The sequence below is a fragment of the Westerdykella ornata genome (genome assembly GCF_010094085.1).
Source record: "Westerdykella ornata strain CBS 379.55 unplaced genomic scaffold EI97scaffold_3, whole genome shotgun sequence".
Classification (NCBI taxonomy): Eukaryota; Fungi; Ascomycota; class Dothideomycetes; order Pleosporales; family Sporormiaceae; genus Westerdykella; species Westerdykella ornata.
The window spans coordinates 390,449-412,860 of NW_022986853.1; the positions used below are offsets into that span (position 1 = coordinate 390,449).

The 22,412-nt window shown below is 51.4% G+C and overlaps 9 protein-coding genes across 9 annotated transcripts; 5 read left to right on the plus strand and 4 right to left on the minus strand.

The window, feature by feature from the left end:
- Positions 1 to 26: 26 nt before the first annotated feature.
- Positions 27 to 3,378, minus strand: EI97DRAFT_412197 (Cullin-domain-containing protein). The gene is made up of 3 exons (XM_033796753.1): positions 2,826 to 3,378; positions 636 to 2,706; positions 27 to 581 (listed from the first exon to the last, which is right to left on the minus strand). Exons 1-3 carry the CDS (start codon positions 2,885 to 2,887, stop codon positions 393 to 395), a joined length of 2,322 nt encoding a protein of 773 aa, XP_033656838.1. The 5' UTR covers positions 2,888 to 3,378; the 3' UTR covers positions 27 to 392.
- A 576-nt stretch (positions 3,379 to 3,954) lies between these two features.
- EI97DRAFT_370869 (uncharacterized protein) lies at positions 3,955 to 4,578 on the plus strand (the record flags this gene model as incomplete). Its single annotated transcript, XM_033795255.1, has 1 exon — positions 3,955 to 4,578. The coding sequence occupies one exon, from the start codon at positions 3,955 to 3,957 to the stop codon at positions 4,576 to 4,578; it is 624 nt and encodes a 207-aa protein (XP_033656839.1).
- Positions 4,579 to 4,932: 354 nt separating this feature from the next.
- Positions 4,933 to 6,210, minus strand: EI97DRAFT_439673 (uncharacterized protein; the record flags this gene model as incomplete). The annotated part of the gene is made up of 2 exons (XM_033799571.1): positions 4,933 to 4,957; positions 5,012 to 6,210. The coding sequence occupies 2 exons, from the start codon at positions 6,208 to 6,210 to the stop codon at positions 4,933 to 4,935; spliced, it is 1,224 nt and encodes a 407-aa protein (XP_033656840.1).
- A 441-nt stretch (positions 6,211 to 6,651) lies between these two features.
- On the plus strand, positions 6,652 to 8,148 carry EI97DRAFT_392057 (uncharacterized protein). Its single transcript, XM_033796255.1, has 3 exons — positions 6,652 to 7,258; positions 7,307 to 7,362; positions 7,415 to 8,148. Exons 1-3 carry the CDS (start codon positions 6,813 to 6,815, stop codon positions 7,936 to 7,938), a joined length of 1,026 nt encoding a protein of 341 aa, XP_033656841.1. The 5' UTR covers positions 6,652 to 6,812; the 3' UTR covers positions 7,939 to 8,148.
- Positions 8,149 to 8,281: 133 nt separating this feature from the next.
- Positions 8,282 to 9,959, plus strand: EI97DRAFT_172020 (Metallo-dependent hydrolase). Its single transcript, XM_033793429.1, has one exon. The coding sequence runs from the start codon at positions 8,523 to 8,525 to the stop codon at positions 9,879 to 9,881; it is 1,359 nt and encodes a 452-aa protein (XP_033656842.1). The 5' UTR covers positions 8,282 to 8,522; the 3' UTR covers positions 9,882 to 9,959.
- Positions 9,960 to 10,762: 803 nt separating this feature from the next.
- Positions 10,763 to 12,212, plus strand: EI97DRAFT_172022 (glycoside hydrolase). Its single transcript, XM_033793430.1, has one exon. The coding sequence runs from the start codon at positions 11,114 to 11,116 to the stop codon at positions 12,092 to 12,094; it is 981 nt and encodes a 326-aa protein (XP_033656843.1). The 5' UTR covers positions 10,763 to 11,113; the 3' UTR covers positions 12,095 to 12,212.
- A 514-nt stretch (positions 12,213 to 12,726) lies between these two features.
- EI97DRAFT_430400 (uncharacterized protein) lies at positions 12,727 to 13,328 on the minus strand. Its single transcript, XM_033797683.1, has 3 exons — positions 13,151 to 13,328; positions 13,001 to 13,099; positions 12,727 to 12,927 (listed from the first exon to the last, which is right to left on the minus strand). The coding sequence occupies exons 1-3, from the start codon at positions 13,280 to 13,282 to the stop codon at positions 12,868 to 12,870; spliced, it is 291 nt and encodes a 96-aa protein (XP_033656844.1). The 5' UTR covers positions 13,283 to 13,328; the 3' UTR covers positions 12,727 to 12,867.
- A 2,994-nt stretch (positions 13,329 to 16,322) lies between these two features.
- EI97DRAFT_455567 (uncharacterized protein) lies at positions 16,323 to 17,293 on the plus strand (the record flags this gene model as incomplete). Its single annotated transcript, XM_033800655.1, has 2 exons — positions 16,323 to 16,800; positions 16,905 to 17,293. 2 exons carry the CDS (start codon positions 16,323 to 16,325, stop codon positions 17,291 to 17,293), a joined length of 867 nt encoding a protein of 288 aa, XP_033656845.1.
- Positions 17,294 to 19,349: 2,056 nt separating this feature from the next.
- EI97DRAFT_448118 (histidine permease) lies at positions 19,350 to 21,097 on the minus strand (the record flags this gene model as incomplete). Its single annotated transcript, XM_033800142.1, has 2 exons — positions 19,350 to 20,544; positions 20,622 to 21,097. 2 exons carry the CDS (start codon positions 21,095 to 21,097, stop codon positions 19,350 to 19,352), a joined length of 1,671 nt encoding a protein of 556 aa, XP_033656846.1.
- Between the last annotated feature and the right edge of the window lie 1,315 nt (positions 21,098 to 22,412).

The following is a 22,412-nucleotide window of genomic DNA, read 5'->3' on the forward strand; positions in this document are numbered from 1 at the left end:
AGGCACGAGAAGAACATAGCAATAGTGGGCTTCCACAGTTTTCGATAAGACCTGCTTGACCGGGCCTGTCGTCGTTGACGGCCGCCTTCTCCCACGCCCCGCCCACCCCGCAAACCACATCCACCTGATGTAGACGCGAGTACCACACCTATATCTACGTTTACCGAGGCAAGATAACCGGACTCATGACCCTGTTCGTGTAGCGAAACCCTGTTACCTGATCCCCAACGCCGTCAAACGACCGACAAAAACCCATGTGTCGAGAAGGTCACAATGGAAAGGTACTCCAAGGTCCCCGAAGAAGCATAGATGATTATATCCATGACCAGAAAGGTAAGCCGGCAATGCCATCTTATGCGCAAACGTGATGAGAGTCTACTCTTCCGCCCCGCTCATGCAAGGTAACCTAGTTCGTCGCCTTCCAATCGCTCGAGATACTCCTTCTCGAGCAGAATATCAATGCACTTCTTGATGTCCGGAACCCGGGGCTGGAAGCGGTTCTTGATCTGCTGAATGGTTTCCGACACGAGCTGTTGGTGCTTCATCTTCTTGCGAGACTTCATGATGCGGACAATGGCCGACTGCAGCGATGTTAGTAGCTGCAAACATGACAAAAAAACTGCAGCTTTACGTACCTGTACGAGCAGCTTACGGTCCTCCTCGATCGTCTTGTGGGTGTCCTCCACCTCTTGCTTTTGCTCGCTCTTGATTCCAATGTTAAGATTGGTTTTCATTTTCTTCGTCTTGAAGCCGGTGTTGACTTTGAAGGTCGCGCCGGGTTCCGCCTTCGCACCTTCTGGCTCCGCAAGGAGAACCTTTGACTTCAGGAGCACCGAGATGCTGGGATTCAAAATATCCGCGATCAAACCTGTGCCTTGCACAAGGTCGTCATAGCTCAGCGTATCGCTCTCATTGAACAACAGCAATATGGCCATCTGATAGGTTGAAACTTGGAGAATCGGAGAAATCTTGGCGTTGACGACTCTGCAGCAGGTCATCTTGACTTCGCCCTTGCACAAGTGCCATAACCAGGTCAACTTGCGACCTTGGTGTTTGTTGTTGTAGAAGCGCGTGAATCGTTCGTATGTGTCCGAGATGACCTGAGGGGGTGTGAAGGCCGTTTGAGGCGGCGTCAATGGCCAAAAACCTGTGCCAAGGATATGGAAGGTGGCATCTATGCCACTCTTGCTGTCCTCTCCGAGCACCGTGTCCCGCCACTCCTTATAGTTCGCATTGAGATCCTTCGAAATCTGCATGTCTTGGAACATGCGTTGCAGCTTGTTGGTGTATTCAAAGCCACATGTTTCCTTCAGCTTGGCAATCATACTGGTCTCAGCATCGTCCGACGCAGATGTGGTCCCTACTAAGCGCTTCGCCAACATGCGGGAATAGAACTTCTGGAACACGTCCTTGTCCTCAATGTACTTGAAGACGGTCATGAGTTCCGTCAGAAGCTTCTCCATATCATCCTCCTCGACCATCTTGGCGGGCGACTTCTTCAACAGGGTGTCGGCGTACTTCGCAAGCAGTTCGGGAGATTTGCTGGAGCCAGACTTGCAGACACTGTTGCGATTGACAAACTCTCGGCAGGCATTGTCAAGGGAGCGAACAAACTCCGACTCTCCGTTAAAGGCGAAGTTGACCAACTTTTGATACTGTGTATGGACCTCCAGAAGGGCCTCAACGTAGACCTTTGGATCAATGTTTTCACCGTTTTGAGCGACTTTGTCGACCGCATTGAGGCCTGCCTTCCGTACGTGCGCTTCGAATCTTTGCCTCAGAGGATCCAGTCCTTCGGGAATGCGCGCAAGAAGCTTATACATACGTGCCAGATCTTGCTGCTTGTCCTCATCCAGCAGAGTCTGAAACTCGTCCCTAAGCATTTCGACGTGGTTCGTGATGAGTGCCTTCTCGCATGCCCGCATCAGGGGAGACATGATTTCCGAGAGCAGGTAGAGAGATACGCGATCCTTCTCCTCCTCTAACCGGGTTTCCGCTTTCCGCATGTACTCCACCACACTGTTCTCCGCTATGAACTGTTTCGACTCGTTCTCGTAGTACTTTTCGGTCGCCTCCAAGAAGGGCCGCTCGAAATACTCCTTATAGACGTCGAGGGTCGGCTTTGTGCTGTCGGACTCATCGAGCCCGAGCGAAACGAAGGAGTCTACAACGGACTTGATGTGGGACTGTTCGATCGTCTCGCCGTTACGCTGCTTCTCCACGAGTTTGAGGACGGCTCGCATCACGGCTTCCTGGGTTCCAAGAAACATGTCCTCCTTCCACCGGACCAGGTGAAGCGTGTATATGTCGTAGATGTGCTTCTTACCCTCATCTATCTCACGCTTCACCCAGTGCCGATTAAGATACCGGAACAGATGGTTATTGTATTGCGCGGCCGTTGTGTACCGATTCCATTCTTTGATGTAGAAGGTCAAGAGAGCTTCGTCCGTGTGTTCCCTGGACCGCCGTTGCACTTCTTTGAGGTGTTTCGTGAGATATGCGATCAGGTGCTTGTACAGCTCCTCTCCAAGAAGATGAGCCCCGCCTCGGCTCCCACTCTGCCCGGAAACCATGTTGCTAAAGACTGCCTTCTGAGCAGTACAGAAGTTGTGTATGGCTGTGTACAGGGCCATGTAGACCTTCAGATCCATACCGCCTCGGAGGTCGGTCATGATCTTCTCGAGACCTGTTTGAAGGTAGGCCCATCTACACCCGTTAGCCATGATCTCAATAGGTTCCCCAGCGTGCAACAAGGCTCGAAGGTACTCCATGAAGTGCTCTTGCCGCAGGAGGACTTGGAAACGATAGAGATCCGAGGTACTCACGTTCTCTCAACATCGTCCTTTGGTGGTGGCGGCATGGACGCCAGCGTCTGCGCGGACTTCATCGTAGACTCCTGGCCGCCTTCGGGATGAGTCCTTGCGTTCTGAGAGTATCGAGCCTGCTGTGAGAGGATTCCGTGCTTATACCGTCAGCGTCGGGCGCGTGGGGAAGCTTCTGCGGTGAGTTGCGGGTGCACAAGGTTGTGGGCGAGGAGGTTATGGGAAGGCGCTCGGGATAGGAGTGCGGAGTGACGGCGGAAGACACAGGGCTTTCGCAGGACTGGGGCGGGATTTCGAATCGTGATTTCGAATCGTAATTGCGGTGAAAGGGTTTAAGAAACTTCACTGGAAAAAGGGGAGGAAGAGGAGAGTAGAGGGGGTGAAAGTGAATGTTGATGTAGAAAGAGGCGAGGTTTAGGGTCACGGACTAGAGTCAGGCTGCCGCGCTCCAGCAGAGGCAGCGAGCGCTTGGCATGCACCGCTGAATCAGCATGGACTGCTGGACAACCCCCGTTTCTACCGCGTATAAACAGTAAAAGAGTATTAAGGCGCTGGTTCATTCACTTTGCATTGGTTTCCCCGTTTCCCCCAGACATGGACCATGGCCGCTTGCGCCATAATCCGCCCAGATCGCGTTGATGATTGGCACTCTGCGGTACCCAGGTACCTAGGTACCGTTCCGGGGCTGGTGCTGCCACCATACCACAGTATATAACTTCAAACATGGCTCGCAAATGCCGAAAAACCTGGGCACCTTCTATTTCATTACGAGGATGCGGTTTATTGGAGCTTCGGATCTTGATTTTGAGCTTGGAGCTGCATTTCTCTCACCTCTAACGCGGCCGAATTCCGAACATTGGATATGACGTAGTTCCTCTGTACTGTGTACACCTGGGCACTGCAGATGTGCTACTCCTCGCGTGCTCTCGGACACGACACGTCTTCCATCATATTTCCATATTTATCTGCACGGGAGAGACAACCTCAAAATCGCCTCAGACACATTCATGCTCCTCCTCCGCCTCAGCTCCCCAGAGCGAACACCTCTATCTCACACCCCGCGCATCGTCAAACCATCTCCACATCATCACCACCACAACCTCCAACAAACCTCACTCTCTCACCCCCCAACATGCTCCCCTCCCTGCATGTGACTCCCCTCCCCTCCCTCAACCTCACCACCCACCCCATCCCCCCACACTCGCACCTCCCCAACTGCCCACCCCCCTCCCCACCCCTCTACATCTACCACTCCGCCTACCCCCCTTCCACCTCCCCCTCAGCTCTAGAATCCCACCTCCGCACAAACAACCTCGTCCCCCAATGGCGCTACACCATGTACCAAACCACACACTACCACAGCACAACCCACGAAATCCTCTGCGTCTACCGCGGCGCCGCGCGCCTGTGTTTCGGCGGGGAGGAGAATCCAGGGAGGGTGGAAGCGGTGCTCAAGGCGGGGGATTGCGTCGTGCTGCCCGCGGGTGTGGGTCATCGCCTTTTGGAAGATTTGAGTGGGGACGACGGGGATGGGGAGGAGGGGTTCATGATGATCGGGGCGTATCCGCCGGGTTGTAGTTGGGATATGTGTTATGGGAGGGAAGGGGAAGAAGCGAAGGCTGAAGCGGTTAAGAAGGTCAAGTGGCTGGAGAAGGATCCATTGTATGGGGATGATGGACCTGTGTTATGGGGCGAGGAGAAGCTGAAACAGCATCAATCGGAGCTTGCGAAGAAGAAAACGAACGAAAACGCCTAGGCTCCTTCGACAAATCCAAGCGTGGCCTCATGATGGGAATAATATATATTTCAAGGCAATCGGGATGACTTGCCTGTTCTACTATCTACGGGCGTCCAACCAACCAGCTCAGTGGCTCTAGTCCTGCTGGCCTGACGAACCTCCTCCGATCTCTGTCTATATCCAAACAAAAGGAAGCTCTGGGAACAGTGTGCGCATTTCCCCATGATGCGTGACCCAACGCCGAGGATGCCCTACAAGCCAGAACGATGCTCAACGCCAAACAGTAATCGAATGCTCAACTGGCCCTACGTACACCAAGAAGCGAAAATGGTAGCGAAACGACAACGAGCGCGCTAAATCATGACAATTATACTATCGAGCCACCCTTTCAATGAGTCTGATATCAGGTTAGCCAAGCTGGGTGATGGAAAGGAGTACTTTGAGAACAAACCGGAGCGTGCTAATAGCAAATGTACATAGCCAAGCAACAAGCGCTATGAGAAGCGTCGCAGTCAATGCTTTCTGCCTCGCGCAGATGGCGTTATCAAAAGGACAGTAGTCGAAATCTGGCTCCTCAGTGGAGCGGCACGCCCAACGTTCGTCAGTGAGTGCCCGGAATGCCAAGCTGAGGTTGGCGGAATCAAAAACGATGAATAGGAGATCTAGGAAGATGAGCCGCATCTTCGCGTTGTGCGAGCGAAGGCCGAGCGGTCTGGAAGTGTACTCGTCGTAGGTAATGTACACGGTGTAGAAGATGGCAACAATGTCAACTATCAAGGCAAGCCACGTGGACGAGCTGTTCTCGCAACCAGCATGCTTTGACTGTCTGAAAATCGAGCCCGCAAGTCCGAGTGCAAGGGCGGAGAAGGTGAATACGACCAGCCGAATCAGAGCGGGCACCATGGGGTGGTTCATCAGGACCTCATGGGCTTTCGCGAACCGTCGGCGGCGTTTACTAGCATTTAACAGCCAGAATCCCTCTTCTGCTTCGCGTTCCTCCTTGTCTATAGGCTCCCATGGTGTTTCCAGGTCTGGAAGGTTCTCCTTCATCCATTCATCATCCACCACCTGCCCTCGCGACGATGGGGGCCTGACATGATCATAGTCGGACGCCTTAGCAAACCGCTGCCATTTTGACGCATGTTCGCTGACCGGAGAGTTGATCGTCACAGGCGTGCCCTCTCTTGCGTGATCGAAATGTCGCCCAGGTACAGCGTTGGCCTTTGGTGCTGGCATGTAATTGTGGGAGGCGGGGCGGACGCTCGTAGGGGTTCTGGGGAGAAGCAGGGATGTTGGGTCCGCGTTGTCGTCTTCATCTGCAGTCTGTACCCATGGCGGGAGGGTTCGAATAGCGCGCTGTCTTTCCTTGTTGTCAGGAGAGAGGCTGCCCTTGGATGACGCCAGTGTGTGAGGGTTCGACGAGACGGAGTGCGAATGCGACTTCCTCACACCAGCGCCGTCGTTGTGGCCGTCATAGGGCTTGTTGGGATATGTCGAGGAGGAAGCAGAGAGGCCAGAGGGCGGACGCGGCGAAGGGGCTGAAGACGCGGACGTGGTCGGTCGAGGGAGGGCGGAAGGGAGGAGGAGGCCATTGTGCTGTGATGGATTGTGGAGACCATGGCTCTGATCAGCGGCGGGCGCGCTGGCCATGCCTTGTCTCGCAGCCGTCCGCCACCGTTATGCTTCGTGCGCAGAGCCGCTGGAAAGGAGTGCAACAATAGGTAGGTGACACTGGGACGTTGAGGGTGAGGACTGGGAAACAGGGGGCGCCAGCTGAACCAGCCCTTGGCGAAGCCTAAGATTGGGGTCGAAGTAGAGCGGTGCGCGGCATGCTCGGGCGAAGTGAAGGACACGGCAGCGAGAGGCGCGTAGTAGTGAACACAGGAGAAGCCGTGGCGAGCGTGAAGGTTGTGGCCTGTGGGTGGAGTGTGAGTGGAGTTGGTTCCAAGGTCCGCTATCCGCGACCCAGCCCCAGGTTCCGCGAAGTGGTTCCTCCTGGGGCTGTGCATGCCAGATACGGTTAGATGTGGCTAGTGCTCCCCAGCCTGTGAGGTCATCCATGCTCGCTCGCAATTCACACCTGGGCAGGCACGGAAGATAATCCCAATTCTACCTCTGACGCCACCTTTCGCGTCGTCGCCATGTTTCCTGCGCCTTATATCTGAAAGCTGGATCCAGCTTGCGCGGCTCGCGCCCACGGATATATATTTTTGCCCACGATCTCCTCTCAATCGCACTCACGGACCTCCGACATGCGTCTCTTCCTACTCCCAATCTCGACGCGGCGGTCGCTGCTGTACTGCGAGAAGCTGCATGAAAAACCAGCCAGCGAAAGAAATTTGCTCGACAAGCTCACCGTGAAAGCCAACGAGACCTGGGCTGCGTGGGAGAAGGATGAAAAGGCGATTGGAAGCTGGAAGAAGAAGGTCACATATTATGGCAATCAGGCTCTTAAGCGGATACCGTATGAAGAATGGGGCCTGAAAACGATACCTGCACTCACTGCTAGGCGTAAGAAGGCCATTCTGGAGGGGCGGGAAAAATACGAAGTCATTTTCCCGGGACTGTACATGCGGGAAGAGAAGGTCCCGGAAACGCTCAAGAAGTTGGCACTGGACCGGCAGGCCGTACATAGACGTAGACTCATCTGGAGCATTGTCATCATGCCTTTTACCGCCCCCTTTATGCTGGTACCTGTGTAGGTAATGCGCCGCCATCACGCCTAACACCTGCTAACAGAGTTTAGGATACCCAATCTTCCCTTTTTCTATGTTCTCTATCGGGCGTTTTCGCATTGGAAAGGTGAGTGACTCTCGTCCCGTGGGTATATCAAGCCTGCTAATCTAGGGAACAGCGCTGTCTGGTTCCAAGCACCTCGAATTCCTGTTAAAAAACAACGGCCTTCCCACTCTCAATCCTTCATCTGTATTGGACGAGGTATACACCGCAGGCCTTATGTACCCGACCCGCGAGATCTCACGTGCTGCACCGAGACCCACAAGAGAAGAGGCAGAGAAAGTCGCAAAGGTGGTGGAGCAGCAGACGAACGGTGGAACAGAAGACGTTATGGTCTTGCAGCGATGGAACGGGAAACTCATCGCCGAGCAATTCAAGCTACCAGACATGGAAGTCGAGATCGAGCGAGCAGTCGAGCAAGTGGAGAAGTCGATAAAAGCCAAGGAAGAGTTGATCGAGGAGAAGCTTGAACTGGAAAAAGCTACCCAAACGGAGCAGACAGCGAAGGACGTTCTACCCCAGGATGTGGTCAAAGCGGCACACCGTGCTGACCTGGTGGAAAATGAGATACATGAGAAGGCTGAGGAAGTGGGCAAGGAGAAAAAAGAGACCAGCCGAAGCGCGGAAGACAAGGTGATGTAGGAGGGATGATCGGGATTCTCTGCCCGATTCGGGTTGGACGGCTGTATGGTATGAGAGCATTTGTGCTCCGTTGATTGCGGTTTGCCTCTGTTGATTATGCCCGTGATAGACCATGGATCATGTATACGGGTAGATATGGCGGTTTTGTCTTGGTATATGTTATTAGATATCCCCTTCAAATTAAATATGGCAATACACATGCTGTGACCTATATGTTGCAGCGCCTTTCACTTGAATTCAATTTTAGCGTGCTATGTCCCTACTCCACCTTCTAATAGCCTACTATTAGCTGTATATCCTGAGCACTCGAGCACTCCAAGGTTTCATCTGGCAAGCGATGAGAGGTGTGCCTGAATAGACGAGGAAGTCCCGCTATTCCATTCATGGACTAGCGTAACGCCTGTCGAAGAAGACGTCATACCTCTGCTCTCAAACCGCACCTTTTAAACATTTTTAAACGGTTTGGAATATCTATAAAGCTTCTCCATTCGCTTTGTAACACTGATACACAAGCTTGCTTTCACTGTCATTTGAAGAGATACATCTGCGCTTCGCCTTTGGAGCCTTCATCATCGTATCTAAAAATGACTGAACAAGAAAGCTTCCCTTGGCACCTAGGCGTTTTCGACGCTCATTGTCATCCTACAGACACAATGTCTAGCATTTCTTCCATGCCCAAAATGAAAACGCGGGCCCTCACTGTGATGGCAACGCGCTCAGAGGACCAGGATCTCGTTGCCTCTGTAGCGAAGGACTACGGCGTCAAGTCATCAGACCAGGAAGGGTGGAAGAGGGATGAGTGCATACTTCCATGCTTTGGATGGCATCCGTGGTTCTCGTACCAAATGTATATTTCTGAAGAGGAGGACACCGACAAGCAGAATAGCCCACAATCGGAGGAAAGTTATGAGAACCAGCGCAAAAGAGGGGGAGGAAAGATTGAGGAACAGCCCCTAACAGGGGAAGCCAAACTTCAGCATTACCGGCGCGTTCTACTCCCCTCTGGAAAGCCGTTTCCACAGGATCAACCACTCTCCAATGAGTACATCAAGATCATACAGCATCTTCCGGATCCTACATCGTTCCGCGATTTTCTTGTGCAGACGAGGCATTACCTCCAGGAATTCCCTTTTGCACTGATAGGGGAAATCGGTCTTGACCGTGCCTTTCGAATACCAGAAGCTTGGGCGCATTCATCCTCATCGGAGAGTGAAAGAGACGGGACTCTAACGCCAGGTGGACGAGAAGGGAGACGACTGACGCCGTTCAACGTTGACCTAGGGCATCAGAAGCGCATCATGCGGATGCAGCTGGATCTGGCAGCTGAGATGGGGCGAGCAGTGAGCGTGCATGGAGTGCAAGCGCACGGAATGGTGTATGAGGTATTGGCCGAAACATGGGCGGGATGGGAGACGAAGGTGCCATCGAGAAAAGAGAGGAAAAAGCAAAAGGAGAATCAGAAGAGACAGGTCATTGCAGAGCAAGAAGAAGGGACTGGAAGTGGCAACGACGACCGGAAGGCCCGTTCCGTCGACGGCAGCGCAGGGCCGCCTTACGATCCAATTACTCCCAAATCTGAAAAAAAGCCATATCCTCCTCGAATCTGCCTGCATTCCTACTCTGGGGACCCTTCCACCTTTAAACGCTACCTCTCTCCTAACATTCCCGCGGAAATATTTGCCTCATTCTCCACTGCGATCAACTTGTCTTCTCCTCCAACTGCAAATCAGGACAAAAAATACATGAAATTTGAAGAGATGATTCGCTCAGTGCCGGATCACATGCTCCTCGTGGAGAGTGACTTGCACACAGCAGGTGACAGGATGGATGAGATGCTGGAAGATATTGTGCGCCGGGTGTGTACCATAAAGTCATGGGGGCTCGACGAAGGCACGAATATTCTGAAGCGCAATTGGAGGAGATTTGTCTTTGGCAAAGATTAGAGGCGCCCAGGAATCCCTGAATATTATCGAGGACGGCTCCGTACTTCCATGCCAGCATGTTTCGTTTCCTACGCAACACCACCACCTGTGTTATTGTGTGTATACAGGATGTGCCTAAATGTAGGCAAAAGTACAGAATTTAGGTGTTTCACACCTCAAACCGCCAGCAACCCTGTTTTACTCCGCTGGGGAGCTTCCCGTCGCCAAGGTTGGACCTTCGGAACCAAAAACCGGCAAATGACGGACAGGCAGATCCATGAATGAGATCGAGGATTCCTGGAAGTTGCGCCACCAGATCGTGCTCCCGAAGTGCCGTTGGAAACGTCAAGCCCTCTTCCTAGCCGGCACCCATGTTGTACTAACAGCCGCTTCGCTTCGTCCAAGCGAGCTGTGGGGAAGTTCATTGGCAACGACATATCAAACCAATCTATGGGCTTCCAAGATTTGATGGAAGAGACAATGGCAAACATGGCAACTATCAAGAGGCCGATGTCCCATCCTGCCGCATGCGGCCCTGCCACACCCTTCATCGAGGTATCGATTCTGAAGGCTTCAGGGCAATGCGATCTATTACTGGTGGAATCTTACCATAATCCAACTCCATTGGACATTATGGACGGAGAAACTTGTGGCGCTCGAAGATGTATGATCCAGTTTCAACATAGCACCGTTGTTTGACTGCTCCCGCTTTTCGCTTCCACCAAGCTACAGTTTACAAGTCCACTATCCAGGGCGCACCGGCTTTTCTCCCGTGTTCAAGGATAGTGAAACGCCACTATCGGTCTTAATGTCCTCGCTAAGACACCGTCATCCTGGTTGCAATATAGCGGTCCCCGCATTACGGAGGAATTTCCTGCATATGTTTCTGGCCGCTGCAGTACCTGGCATTGTAGAAACATCTCGACGGGGAAACCTCGACATCACGGACTCGTCGCCGTCGAACTACAGCCGTTTAGCGTCCCCGTGGTAATATAGATTAATATTGGTATCCCCGTCGGGTAAGATCCAGGAAGAACTTCAATCTTGTCTGCTTGTATTCGGTGCGTCATGTGTTTGTACGGCAGTGCTCTCTGATGGGTGGACAACTGGACCGGTGGTTTTATTCTTGGGCACCCCTGGCTAAGTAGCAGGTTGGTGTATGTCCTAGCACCATTTAAATATGGCGGTTCTCTCCATTGCAGGTTCATCATCATCGTCTACGAACGCCAATTCGAGAAAACGAGCCCTTCAAGATGGTGCCCAACATTGCTACATTGTCGACAGGTGCTGTGCTCCTAGCATCAGCATTTACTGTCAACGCGCAAACATGCGACCTCCCCTCCAAATACCGCTGGACCTCTAGCGGACCCCTCGCAGAACCCAAAAACGGCTGGGTTTCCCTCAAAGACTTCACAACCGCCCCGTACAACGGCAAGCATATCGTCTACGCAACTACTCATGACAGCGGCTCCACCTGGGGATCCATGGGCTTCAGCGCCGTCAACAACTTCTCTGAACTCGGCTCCGCCCAACAAATCAAAATGAACAACGCCGTCGTCGCACCCACCCTCTTCTTCTTCGCTCCCAAGAACGTGTGGGTCATGGCCTACCAGTGGGGAGGCCCTGCCTTCTCCTACCGCACCTCATCGGACCCGACCAACCCCAACGGCTGGGGCCCAGCTCAAACCCTCTTCTCCGGCAGCATCTCGGGCTCCAGCACGGGTCCCATCGACCAGACCCTTATCGGCGACAAGGACAACATGTACCTCTTCTTCGCGGGCGACAACGGCAAGATCTACCGGGCCAGCATGCCCATCAACAACTTCCCCGGCAGCTTCGGCACCGCCTCCACGGTCGTCATGTCGGACTCCACAAACAATCTCTTCGAAGCCGTGCAGGTCTACACCCTCCAGGGCCAGAAGAAGTACCTCATGATTGTCGAGGCCATCGGCTCGCAAGGCCGCTACTTCCGCTCCTTCACGGCGACGAGCTTGAATGGGCAGTGGACGGCGCAGGCGGCTACGGAGCAGAACCCCTTCGCTGGCAAGGCGAACAGCGGAGCGACGTGGACGAACGATATCAGTCACGGGGATTTGGTCAGGGTGAATGCCGACCAGACGTTTACGGTGGATCCGTGCAATCTGCAGTTGCTGTACCAGGGTAGGAGTCCCAGCTCGGGTGGTGATTATGGCAAGTTGCCGTACAGGCCGGGACTGCTTACTTTGCAGCGATAGAAGGAGGGGGAGGAAGGTGAAGTGGTTTGGAGTCGATAGGGTTTGAAGATGGCAATTCTTATATATATTTTTGGGGTATTACGCTTTTGAATTGATCGTTCCAACGGCAGTGAGCACGCTTGCGGGTGAAATGGATTGATACGTTTGAGTGGCTTATCCTAGATCGAAGTGATACCAACGCGTATGTTATTGCAGATAAAAAAAGTAGGAGTGGGAGTATTAAGGATAATAGACCCTAGCTATACGTAATCCCAGCCTGCTTTGCACGCCACTCTAGCCGACATAACAACAGTAACGTACGTGTACTTTTTCCAAAGAACGCACCTTCTAGACGCAACCGTTGCCTTTGGGTAAATCGTACACTATTCCTTATAAGAGAGAGCCTGTTCTCTAAAACCTTCCTCTTGATACGTTTCTTAGCCACGAAACTGAAAACGGCTTGTTATCACAGGACTTCAGCCTCTTTCGACCGTGATAAGGGTATTGATTTTTGGAAGCGGTGGTTTTGTTGGGATCGGTTTGTGGTTTGCTGGGGATGGGGGTGGGGATATTGTATTTCAACAACTTCTAGTTTGTACTTTGTCGGTAGGCGTTGCATATAGTTATTCAGCAGTATTATATCAAGAACACATCATCCATTGAGCTTAGTGCTAGCCACACTAATCAGAAGCGACCGACATATAAACGATTGTCATAGCAGTTATGTTGGATAACCACTGCTCACGGAGGGGATCACTGAAAGCCTCTCGACATGCTCTCCAAATCCCTTTCCATTAGGAACAAAGGGCCGGATTGCTGCCACTCATTTCACATGCGTTGCCTGCCCGAGAGCACTGAATGTGAAGGCCCACGAGTTAGAAACCGAGGTTCAAAACAGTACAATAACGCGGGCACTGCGGAACTTACAAACGAACTCTCGTGGCAACAGCGTGACATGCTCTCGCCAATACACTCGCCGACATCGTTGCCGACAGGACCAAGGCACACGCCGGTGAAGTTGCAGTTCTAGTCCATTTATGTTAATAGGAGGGGGTTAGATTGGGGTTGCGCACTTACTCCGCCAACTGCTCGAGCATCTAAGGTCTTTTTGAAGGCTTCGGGCTCTTCGGGCGCTTCGGCGTTGTTCGGGAGGGCATGACAGGCTGCGAGAAAAGTGGTGAGGTATAGAGCGAGTTGTTGGAGACGCATATTGGTGTGTTTGAGTGTTGGTTATCGGCAGTGTAGTAAACCAAATGATTTGGAAATTGCAAGATTACCTGAAGAGAAGCTGCTCGGGCAATATATACTGCAATTTGGCCATGTACGCTGCGATTTTCGTCCGGTACTCCACTGTGTATTTTTCTAAACGTATCATAGTCCTCCAATCAGTCAGCTTAGGTAGGTTCAAAGGTTGTGTGAGAGTGACAATCGAGAATCCCGTTACAACTTGCACCGGCGTCAACTGACCAAAAGCCCTTGGAATTCTTTAGTTGATTGGGTGGCTATAACACGATTCACAACTCGGCGTACTTGGGAAGGAGCATTTCCTTTCCGTCGGATTGTCCAGTGGGTTCGCGGGTTACGTGGGACCTACGCCCAATGCAGCAAAGATTTTCAGATTATCGAGAAGATTTCTTCCTACAAAAGAGGAGGTGTTTCATCCTTCTTAGATCCTTCTCAATATCCTCCTTGAAGCTACCCTATGAAAGAGGTTGTGCTTCTGTTGGACCTCTCTATACCTCTACCTATTGGCCCGGAGATATCCGGATTTTAGGAAGGTTCTCTTACTATACTATATCCCTGAACGTATATTAGTCTATCCAATCCAGCAGCCTAGACAATTGGACAAGACGTAGTTTTGTGTTGATGTATACCCTAGGATAGGACCTGATGCCTGGGTTTTCCGTGGTCATACACAGTACTGTAGAGTGACGACGCCAAGATAGACCTTATCAAGTCTCGCCTATGAGTCACAACCCTTGAAAACATGAATTTGTTTCTTCCGGTGTGCCTTTTCCCTCAGTGTCAGCATCTGCCTGGGTTATCTGTGGTTCACCATGAGACTGTGACGACACCATATATCATACCTCACTCGTTCGAGCCTCGCTAATTACTCAAGAACCCTGAAAAAGCACTTTGTCTACACAGTATTCTGTGTGCCTTCTCCTACAGTGTCAGCGTCTGCCTGCTATAGCGGTCCTGCCTGCCCGTTGGCCGCCAAATGCTGGTACCGCTTCTCTTCATATTTACGTCTCCGTGACTATTCTTTTTCTAACCAACTTTCTCTTATCGAATATAATCCGCAAACCGTATCCTGTTGTTCACGACAAATGAGCCGACTACGCTTAGCAGCTTTACTATATACTCTTTTTGACAATGCGATATTACATACTATAGCACAGGGAAAAATTAGTTATCATGATCGAGCCGCTGACATTGTTGCCAACGAAAAGGCGGTCAAGGTCACGGAGGACATTGGATGCGTGTATTGTACACCGCTTTAGGGATGCGGGTGGAAGAGAGCATGGTTGCCATGTTTATGTGCAAGGTTGGAAGGTTTTTGATACGATACTGGACGAACTTGAAAATGAGCACTGAACGTCTTTCGAGGAGATGGCACTGAACTTAAACATTCCATCACTGCATAGTGAAGTGCGAAATTGAGTGTATTTGTTTCTAGGACATCTCAAACAACCGGTAGCATACCCCTAATATACTCAAGGGACAGGCGATGAACGTTGATACTCTCGTCAATCTCGCCCATCATGCCCCTGATGAAGTATCTGTTAATGATGCCAATGCTCAATGCAACCCTAACGCCGGTGTTCTATCTCCGCTCGCTTCTCCCTCGATTCATTGGAGACATTGGACCACAACCACTTCCAAAAGACTGTCTCCAATACCTGGCGGACTGTTTGTTCGAGATAGCCTTCGGCGGGCTCATTATGAAAGGACCATTACCCCTCATTCATAGAGTCCAAAAGGCACGCATATACATCACAGATAGACACCCCGAACGCTCCAATACCGGCAACGTCAAAGTCTATCACGCCCGTTACATTTCCATCTTCATGCACCAGAATATTCACTTCTGAGAAGTCGTGATGTGTCAGGACCGCTAGCAGTCGATCAAGGAGGTGGACCTGCTCCAGAAGTCCGACGACAATGTTGGCTATTTCTGGAAAATTGCGAAGGGACTAGTTGCGATAAAGCTGGGTCAAGGTGTCCTTTGCCTTCAGTGTCCAGCTCTCCGCCCGATAGAAGGATTTCGGCTGCGGGAAATACGTCCACCGTGCCACGAATGCTCGCAAATCCGTCACTGTTCTCTTTTGCCGCTCAACGGGAAACTCTTTGAGAAATTCCTGGAGTAGGTGTAATTTCCCAGGGATGATATCACTGCTAGGGACTCCCTTAACCTATCCTAGTAGCAGACTGCTTTTGGTTCTAAATCAGTGCTATACACGGGCAAAGGGAATCCGTCGTGGAACTAGACTTGCGGAACCTTTGCGCCGTAGATTTGGTGGGACAGGTCCGTGATAGCCGTATCATGGGGGTTCGGGCGGAATTGAACAATATTTGAGAGTGTACGGGATATCAGAGTGAAACTGTTACATCCGTGGTTGTGCACAGACTCGAGGTCATCAGCCTGTCTGACTTGTTGTCCGAATTGGAAGCATGCTTTTTCTGTGCATCCTTTGCCCGTGTCATCCCCAAGGGCTTGGGGAACTTTGGTTTTGAAGAATTCATCTACAATCTCCGTCCTCTGTTTTTGCCATTCTTCGGTAGATAATCCTCTTTTCGGTTTCTCGGTTAGCTCGCAAGCGTCGTGACGATTGCGCTTACGATATACATACTACCTAGCTATAGTGGAATACCCTCAAGTTGAGTATGAATGGAAGAGATCACCGTTATGGGTTTGATGTTTTCTACTCAGCGCGTGGAGATGATGTTCCAAAACGACTTGGCGAACGCGCATCTGTATGCCGCGCGTCTGCTTCGTGGGCTTACTCGCACCATATGCCAACCGGAGGTGTGCGTGTTGGTGTCGAGCTAAGTAGTGCCAACCTCCGGTTGGCATGTGGTACGGGTACTGCAGCATGTATGGTCGCATGTACCCAAATCGGCTTAGCACAAGTCGCCGTTTTCCCTTTCCCCTCCTCCACTTGCTCTGCCTGATGCTCAAGCAACCGAAACCCTCCTTATGTATTTGTCCTCCTGTTGCTGTCCTTTACTTAAGTCAAGGATCATTATGCCGGTAGATGCGTCGCAACAGCCGGACGGCAATGTCTGGCAGCCTGGTTTTGCGACCTACGCCGACTATATTGATCGGGTTGGGTCCACGGCCGATCCCGCCTACCAAAATTACGGGTCTCTCCTCAAAAACCGCCTTCAATACTTTCGGGGAGAGCACCCAGAAGTATATTCTGGGGACATAAACCTGGTTCGATTTTACAACGACGGGAAGCCGAGCCTAGTACACCGCTTCAAGGAGACAAGATCTCCTGATGAGTTCAGAACTCTCCTGGCAGCCTCGGACAAGAATGCTGCGTATCAAGTTATTATACTGGAACTCGGCAACGGCCGTCTACCTCCCGCCTGGGTTGTTGATATGATAGGACTGGGGCTCGACATGGAGCCGGAAGTATGGGTGTACTTCTGGAGCCAGGAGGGCAAATGGAACGAGGTAGGAACGGCCTGGATGAATCGGAGTGATGTTATTGAAGTGGGTAACGATGTGATGATGATTCTGGCGCTGTACCGAATGTGCGGCCAGCGACAGGCAAGACGTGTTGATCTAACGAGCTTCCTCTCAGCTAATCCTTCTGCGTAGCGGCTTTGTTCCTCGCAAATCCCGATGGCTCAACGCCATATGCACGGATGTACCCCCCTGAATCACCATCCTCGCTGCAAAAGAAGAAGCCGTCGCAAGCTTCTGAATCCAATGGTCAGTCATACGAAAAAATGAAGACACGCGCAGTGCGTCGTTGGATTCTCAATGCCGCCAGGGACTCCGTCAATATCGGCCCCAAGAATGTGCTCTTTCCATGCCTGGAAGCTCTACTGCGCTGGCAAATGTGCACTGCGCCGCAGGCTGTGCCGGCGTTGACAGGATTGGCCGGACTCAATGAGTTCGTGAAGGAGAAATATCAGCACCAAAGGCGGTGGGATGGAACCCCGGAGGACTTTAACCCAGGAATTGTGTGGCATCGTCTCAGGTGAGCTCGATACGCGGAGGTTGACACTGCTCGCTCTGCCGACGTTCGTAACGAACAATTTCGACGCGCAGGAGAAGAGCTTTGAAGGGGCCTACAATCGCCTGCAGAAGAATTATGAGCAGTACGTACGGGAACTGGAGCTGGTGGAAGCTAGGCTCCGAGACCACATGGATTTTCATCACTCATGGAAGAGTAGAGAGATGGCTGAGTTGAGCACTCGAGAGAGCAAGAGAGTCATGTTATGTAAGTCTACCTCCACCTTGGACAGGGAAAAAAAAAAAAAAAAAAAAAAAAAAAGAAAGGAAGTTGGACAAGCCCACGATTCTGACAGGCGTTCAGCGTGGCACTGTCTTACCTACTCCTCTAGTAACTGTCCTTGCTTTCGTCTTTGTCCCCGCTTCAATGGCGTCTTCTATATATGGCATGGTAAGCTCAAAATCACGATCGAAACCTATGGTTACTGCATAAGTAACGGAGTCGCTAGAATGTGCAACAAATCAATGAAACAGGCCATGACATCCGCTCTTTCGTTATTACCGCAGTCGTTCTCCTCCTGACTACTCTTTCGATCTGGGCTGGCGCCACGGGCGCGATAGCATACCGTAACCATCGTATCGCCCTGCGACATCAAGGTTTGAAGCCCCGGAAGACGATCCTGATGCTGATCGACGTTATTTTCCTTGTCGGCCTATGGCAACAACGGTTGAGGTGGAAGTTTGGCAAATGGGTCTTGTAAACGCATGCACCTCCATACATGAGGAAAAACACTCTCCATGCTTAATGCCTAGTCTACGCAACCTCGCAAACGGCGGCATGGTCTGAGCTGACGATAGCGAACCATCGTAGTTCACTTAGCTATGTATGTTTGCGAGCCGTTTATCTATTGTTAGGTAAGTAGGCTAAGCGCGCAACTTATGCAAAGCATATTGCCAACGCTCTCTTCCCCCTTTGGAGAATATATTAGGAACTGGAATCTGGCCGAACTGAGGGATCTTCTATCACCCCGGTGCCTCCTTTACTACTGGTTATTGTCTTCTTTAGATCCAAACTTGACTATTTCTTAGTCCTAGCCTAGCTATTGTGATATGATAGAACGATAGTGTGCCTGTATTTGCTTGAACTCCCTTCCTCTATATCCTTTTTTCTTTGACATCTTCTTCTTCCTTACTCTTCTTTATAATCCTTCTATAGGCGCGTCCCATTCTAACTTGAATGCTTTTTGGCTTCTCATCCTCTCGAATCTTCCCTTTCCGCATACCGCATCCTGCGTTTTACGACACATGAGCCGATTACTTTAAGCAACAGTTCACAATATATACTCTTCCCACATAATAAGTTATCACATACGACCATAGCACACGGAAAATTGGGCCTCTCGTCTGATCGACCATACACAAGCCGTGTAGCGCCCGTTGAGTAGTAGCGTGGGTGACCAGCTGCGAATAGCGTCGTGTTGTATGTTTTTTGATTTTGCTCCCGTTATATTTTTGCACCTGGTAAGAGTTGTGTTGACAATAGGGTCTCGGAATGGATCCAGGCACCGGGCAAAAGTGGCAAAGTAGGTGGCAACAGCGTTCTAAGGTTCCAAGTCAAATCCACAGACAAATATCTTACTAAGGACCGAATTGAGGAAATGTGCATATGATGCATATTCCTTGCGTACGTCAACCGTAACAACAGCAAGAAGTCTTAGTAGTGGGCAGGAGCGTCAAGTTCTGAGCGAGGTTCACGTTGAATGGTCCTCGATGTTTGAATCTCGACAATATGTCAAAAGGTCAAAAGTTGTTGCCGGTCCTTGTGTTGGCACAAATGCTGAACGTGGTGTTGAGATTTTTCGACTGGTGCAGCAAATCGAGGGTCTTGCGAGAGAATTCCTCGAAAATACCGTGCTCAAGCTCAAGATAATAACCGTTGTGGTGCCAGTTTAAATGTAACCCTACATCACCACCGACGATGAAATGATCTCTGGATCCGAACTTTTGCTTGAAAGACCGGCTATCCTTTCATCCTCCCTTTGCTTTCGTGCGCTTTTCCCCACGCCATTCGTTGCTGTCATTCTTCTACGGGTCGGCCTGCACGTCGACTGGAACGTTACGCCTCAAGCCCACGAGCTGAAGCATCTCCGTCCAGAAGCCCACTGGCGGCGAGATAAACCTGGCTTCGTACGCGTCGATGACAGGAGCATCCCAGACGAGATCCAACTCCTTGGCGGATACAATCTTCGTTCGGTGAATGAGTTTCCAACCCAGGTACAGTACGGGAGCAACTCCGACCATAGTGTAGTAGCTGAAGAAATCTTCAATGCTCCAGTACCCGGGCAGGAAGACCGAGTAGCCGTAGCAAAAGACGACACACACCAGACCGATCAACCCAATCCAGGCTGAGTATGGCTGAAACCAGCCACAGTATGGTAGTGTCTTGCGATCAAGACCCTGGACCTTGCAGGCATTGTAGAATGCAAGATAGGTGACGCATATGACGATAAAGTCGATCAGACCTCCAGCTGTGATGAGATTGAGCAACCAAGTTAGCACTTTGGCAGAGCTATTTGAGACCTGCAGGAACGACAGGAATGGAAACAGCATGACTAGGCAGAAGCAGTATATGGGAACTCCGTTGCGGGTGCATTTTCGGAAGAACTTTGGAGCCCGGCCTTCGAGGGACAACGCGTAGAGAGTTCGAGTTGCGCAATATGTGTACGCATTACCGGCCGAGAAGATACAAGTAACGAGCAAGGCGTTCGTGATATGGGGCAGGACTGGTATCGCCAGGTTCTGCATGGCGATAACGTAGGGAGATGCACCACCCGTGCCAGCGCCTTCTTTATCCCCGCTGAGAATGGCAACAAGGGTTGGATCGTTATAAGGGATGACAATCCCTACGCATAATGAGCCCAAGATGAAGAAAATTCCGAATCGCCAGTAGACGGTCTTGAAAGCGTTCTTGATGTAGATCCGAGGCCGCTTTGCTTCTCCGGCGACCATGGAAATGTATTCGGGGCCAACGATGCAGAAAGAGGCGGCCCACAGCGCTCCAAGGAAGCCTTCAAACCTTCCAAGATCTCCGGTTGAGATGTACTCCGCAAATGGGCCGGGATTTTTCCAATGACGAAAACCGTAAGCGTCGTGCTTGGGATTGCCACCGCACATGGTGACAAATGTGAACATGAACAGCATGAAGATCAGAATCACCTTGCCGCCAGATAGCCAGAATTCTGCTTCACCGAACACCTGCACAGCGACAACATTGAGTAGACTACCAAGGGATTAGTTCTGGGATGTTGTGTACGGGTAGCTGGAGAACGGGCTGGGAAAAACAAAAGCAAAACATACGCATAGAGTACAATACACCCCGCACACACTGCAGCCACAGGGATGTCGTCTCTCCAAAAGGTCAGGACGAGGTTGATAGCCGTGATCTCGAATGGGATGAGCAGAGCTTCGTAGAAGAAAAAGTTCCACCCCGCCATGAAACCAAAGGCGTCGTCAACCCACTTTCCCGCCAGTCGGATGAATCCCCCAGTCACCGGCATGTGCGTGGTCATTTCGGCGATGGAATTTGTCACAAGAGCAATCAGGCAGCTGTAGATGGTATATGCCAAAAGCATTCCTATGGGACCAGCTTTGTTGAGAGCGCCGCCGACAGAGATGAACAAGGCTGTACCGATAGAGCCTCCAATTGCGATCAGCTGGATTTGACGATTACCCAGGTGACGCCGCAGGTCGTCGGAGTTGTCCCTCAGCTCAAGCGTCGATGGCCTCGTGGTCCTCTTCTCATCAACATGCTGCTTCGACGGGTCCATGGGCATGGTCGCGGAGGGGGTTGTCGCGTGAGGTTCACCGTGGAATGCCGCCATGGGGAAGAAACGATGCTGGGGCTTGAGTGGTATATCTCAATGTCGCAGAAGTGGTTGCTGGGGCTGGAGGGACTACCTCGATGTCGCATGGGAGGTGAACTGGTGTTAGCGACAGAAACCTTCAGTAAAAGTGGAAGAGTAGGCTGCAGAGCAGCAATAGATGCGGCAGCGGGAGTCCCTCCACGTCGCTCGGGTTGGAGAAAATTCTGACAGTGGAGCAGAGTGAAGGAAACCGAGAGGCGTGCCGCGTTCCGCGCGGAAGCACGCAATGATTGCAACTTTTACTGGGCATGCCATGCCGACGGAATGATGCACACCACTGCAGCAAGGACGCTTACTGGAGATTGGCCGAAAAGGGTCGAAGTTTCGAATCCCCAGCCCCCACAGTCCCACCGGTCCCACCCTGAGTTGATAAATAAGCGACCAAGTAGGTAGAATCCCTGCCATCTTTAGTACACAATAGGTCCAACCTATACTGGCGCAACCATGCCTCGGATCTTATGGCCGCCAATGACTTAGTCATAAAACAACGGGAGACTTGGGTTTTACCACCGCTGTGTTCTGACTGGCTTTTGCCATTAGCGACCGGTGTTTAGGCATGCCTTGGCCCTTAAGATGATCAGCCCCGTCCTCATTAAACGGAATCCAAGTACCGATAGTCGACGAATCTACTAAGATACGGGCCGATTTGTCGTGGTGATCAGACCTCGGGAATAAACGGGTTGCTGTTCTACGCGCAGGGCGCATGGGAGAGGAAAAGTTCTGTTCCTTCTGTTCAAAACAGTCGATCAATGGGACACAGGGGCGTCCAGATATGTAGGAAGCGTCCTTCATGAATAACATTGATTCCTTGAGCGGAGTCCATTTGGTTGACAAAACCCCCATTGTTCACGGACGGGGGCATAACTGATGATGGCGTTCTCGTCCGAGTCACTTCGTAGACCTTTCCTTACATAAAGACTCTTAATTAATTGAGAGCTCTCGCGTCGTAAGAAAACCATATTCACGAAACAAGACACCGTCAACTTGGAGAAGAATATCATACCATTCAAAAGGTAAACTCTAACGTACAATGTTACAGATCTGAATTCGTGCAATTGCATTGCAAAGGCGTGGATTTGGAGCCTTGAAGAGTTGCCGACCGACTTGTCCGCGGCTCTACGTCCCGCATTGCAACAGACATCAGCTGTCGAAGTGTTCGACGAGAGATAGGGAAGGGACGCGCTTCACATAGATGTCATCGCTGTGCGCAGTGTAACAAGCGCTC

Coding starts and splice junctions, on each gene's coding strand:
- EI97DRAFT_412197 (XM_033796753.1), bottom strand. CDS start 2,887: ATGAAGTCCGCGCAGACGCTGGCGTCCATGCCGCCACCACCAAAGGAC. Junction 2,707..2,825: donor AAGGACGATGTTGAGAGAAC/GTGAGTACCTCG, acceptor TAACGGGTGTAG/ATGGGCCTACCTTCAAACAG. Junction 582..635: donor ACCGTAAGCTGCTCGTACAG/GTACGTAAAGCT, acceptor ACATCGCTGCAG/TCGGCCATTGTCCGCATCAT.
- EI97DRAFT_392057 (XM_033796255.1), top strand. CDS start 6,813: ATGCGTCTCTTCCTACTCCCAATCTCGACGCGGCGGTCGCTGCTGTAC. Junction 7,259..7,306: donor CCCTTTATGCTGGTACCTGT/GTAGGTAATGCG, acceptor AACAGAGTTTAG/GATACCCAATCTTCCCTTTT. Junction 7,363..7,414: donor GGCGTTTTCGCATTGGAAAG/GTGAGTGACTCT, acceptor TCTAGGGAACAG/CGCTGTCTGGTTCCAAGCAC.
- EI97DRAFT_172020 (XM_033793429.1), top strand. CDS start 8,523: ATGACTGAACAAGAAAGCTTCCCTTGGCACCTAGGCGTTTTCGACGCT.
- EI97DRAFT_172022 (XM_033793430.1), top strand. CDS start 11,114: ATGGTGCCCAACATTGCTACATTGTCGACAGGTGCTGTGCTCCTAGCA.
- EI97DRAFT_430400 (XM_033797683.1), bottom strand. CDS start 13,282: ATGCGTCTCCAACAACTCGCTCTATACCTCACCACTTTTCTCGCAGCC. Junction 13,100..13,150: donor ATGCTCGAGCAGTTGGCGGA/GTAAGTGCGCAA, acceptor TAAATGGACTAG/AACTGCAACTTCACCGGCGT. Junction 12,928..13,000: donor GTTGCCACGAGAGTTCGTTT/GTAAGTTCCGCA, acceptor CTTCACATTCAG/TGCTCTCGGGCAGGCAACGC.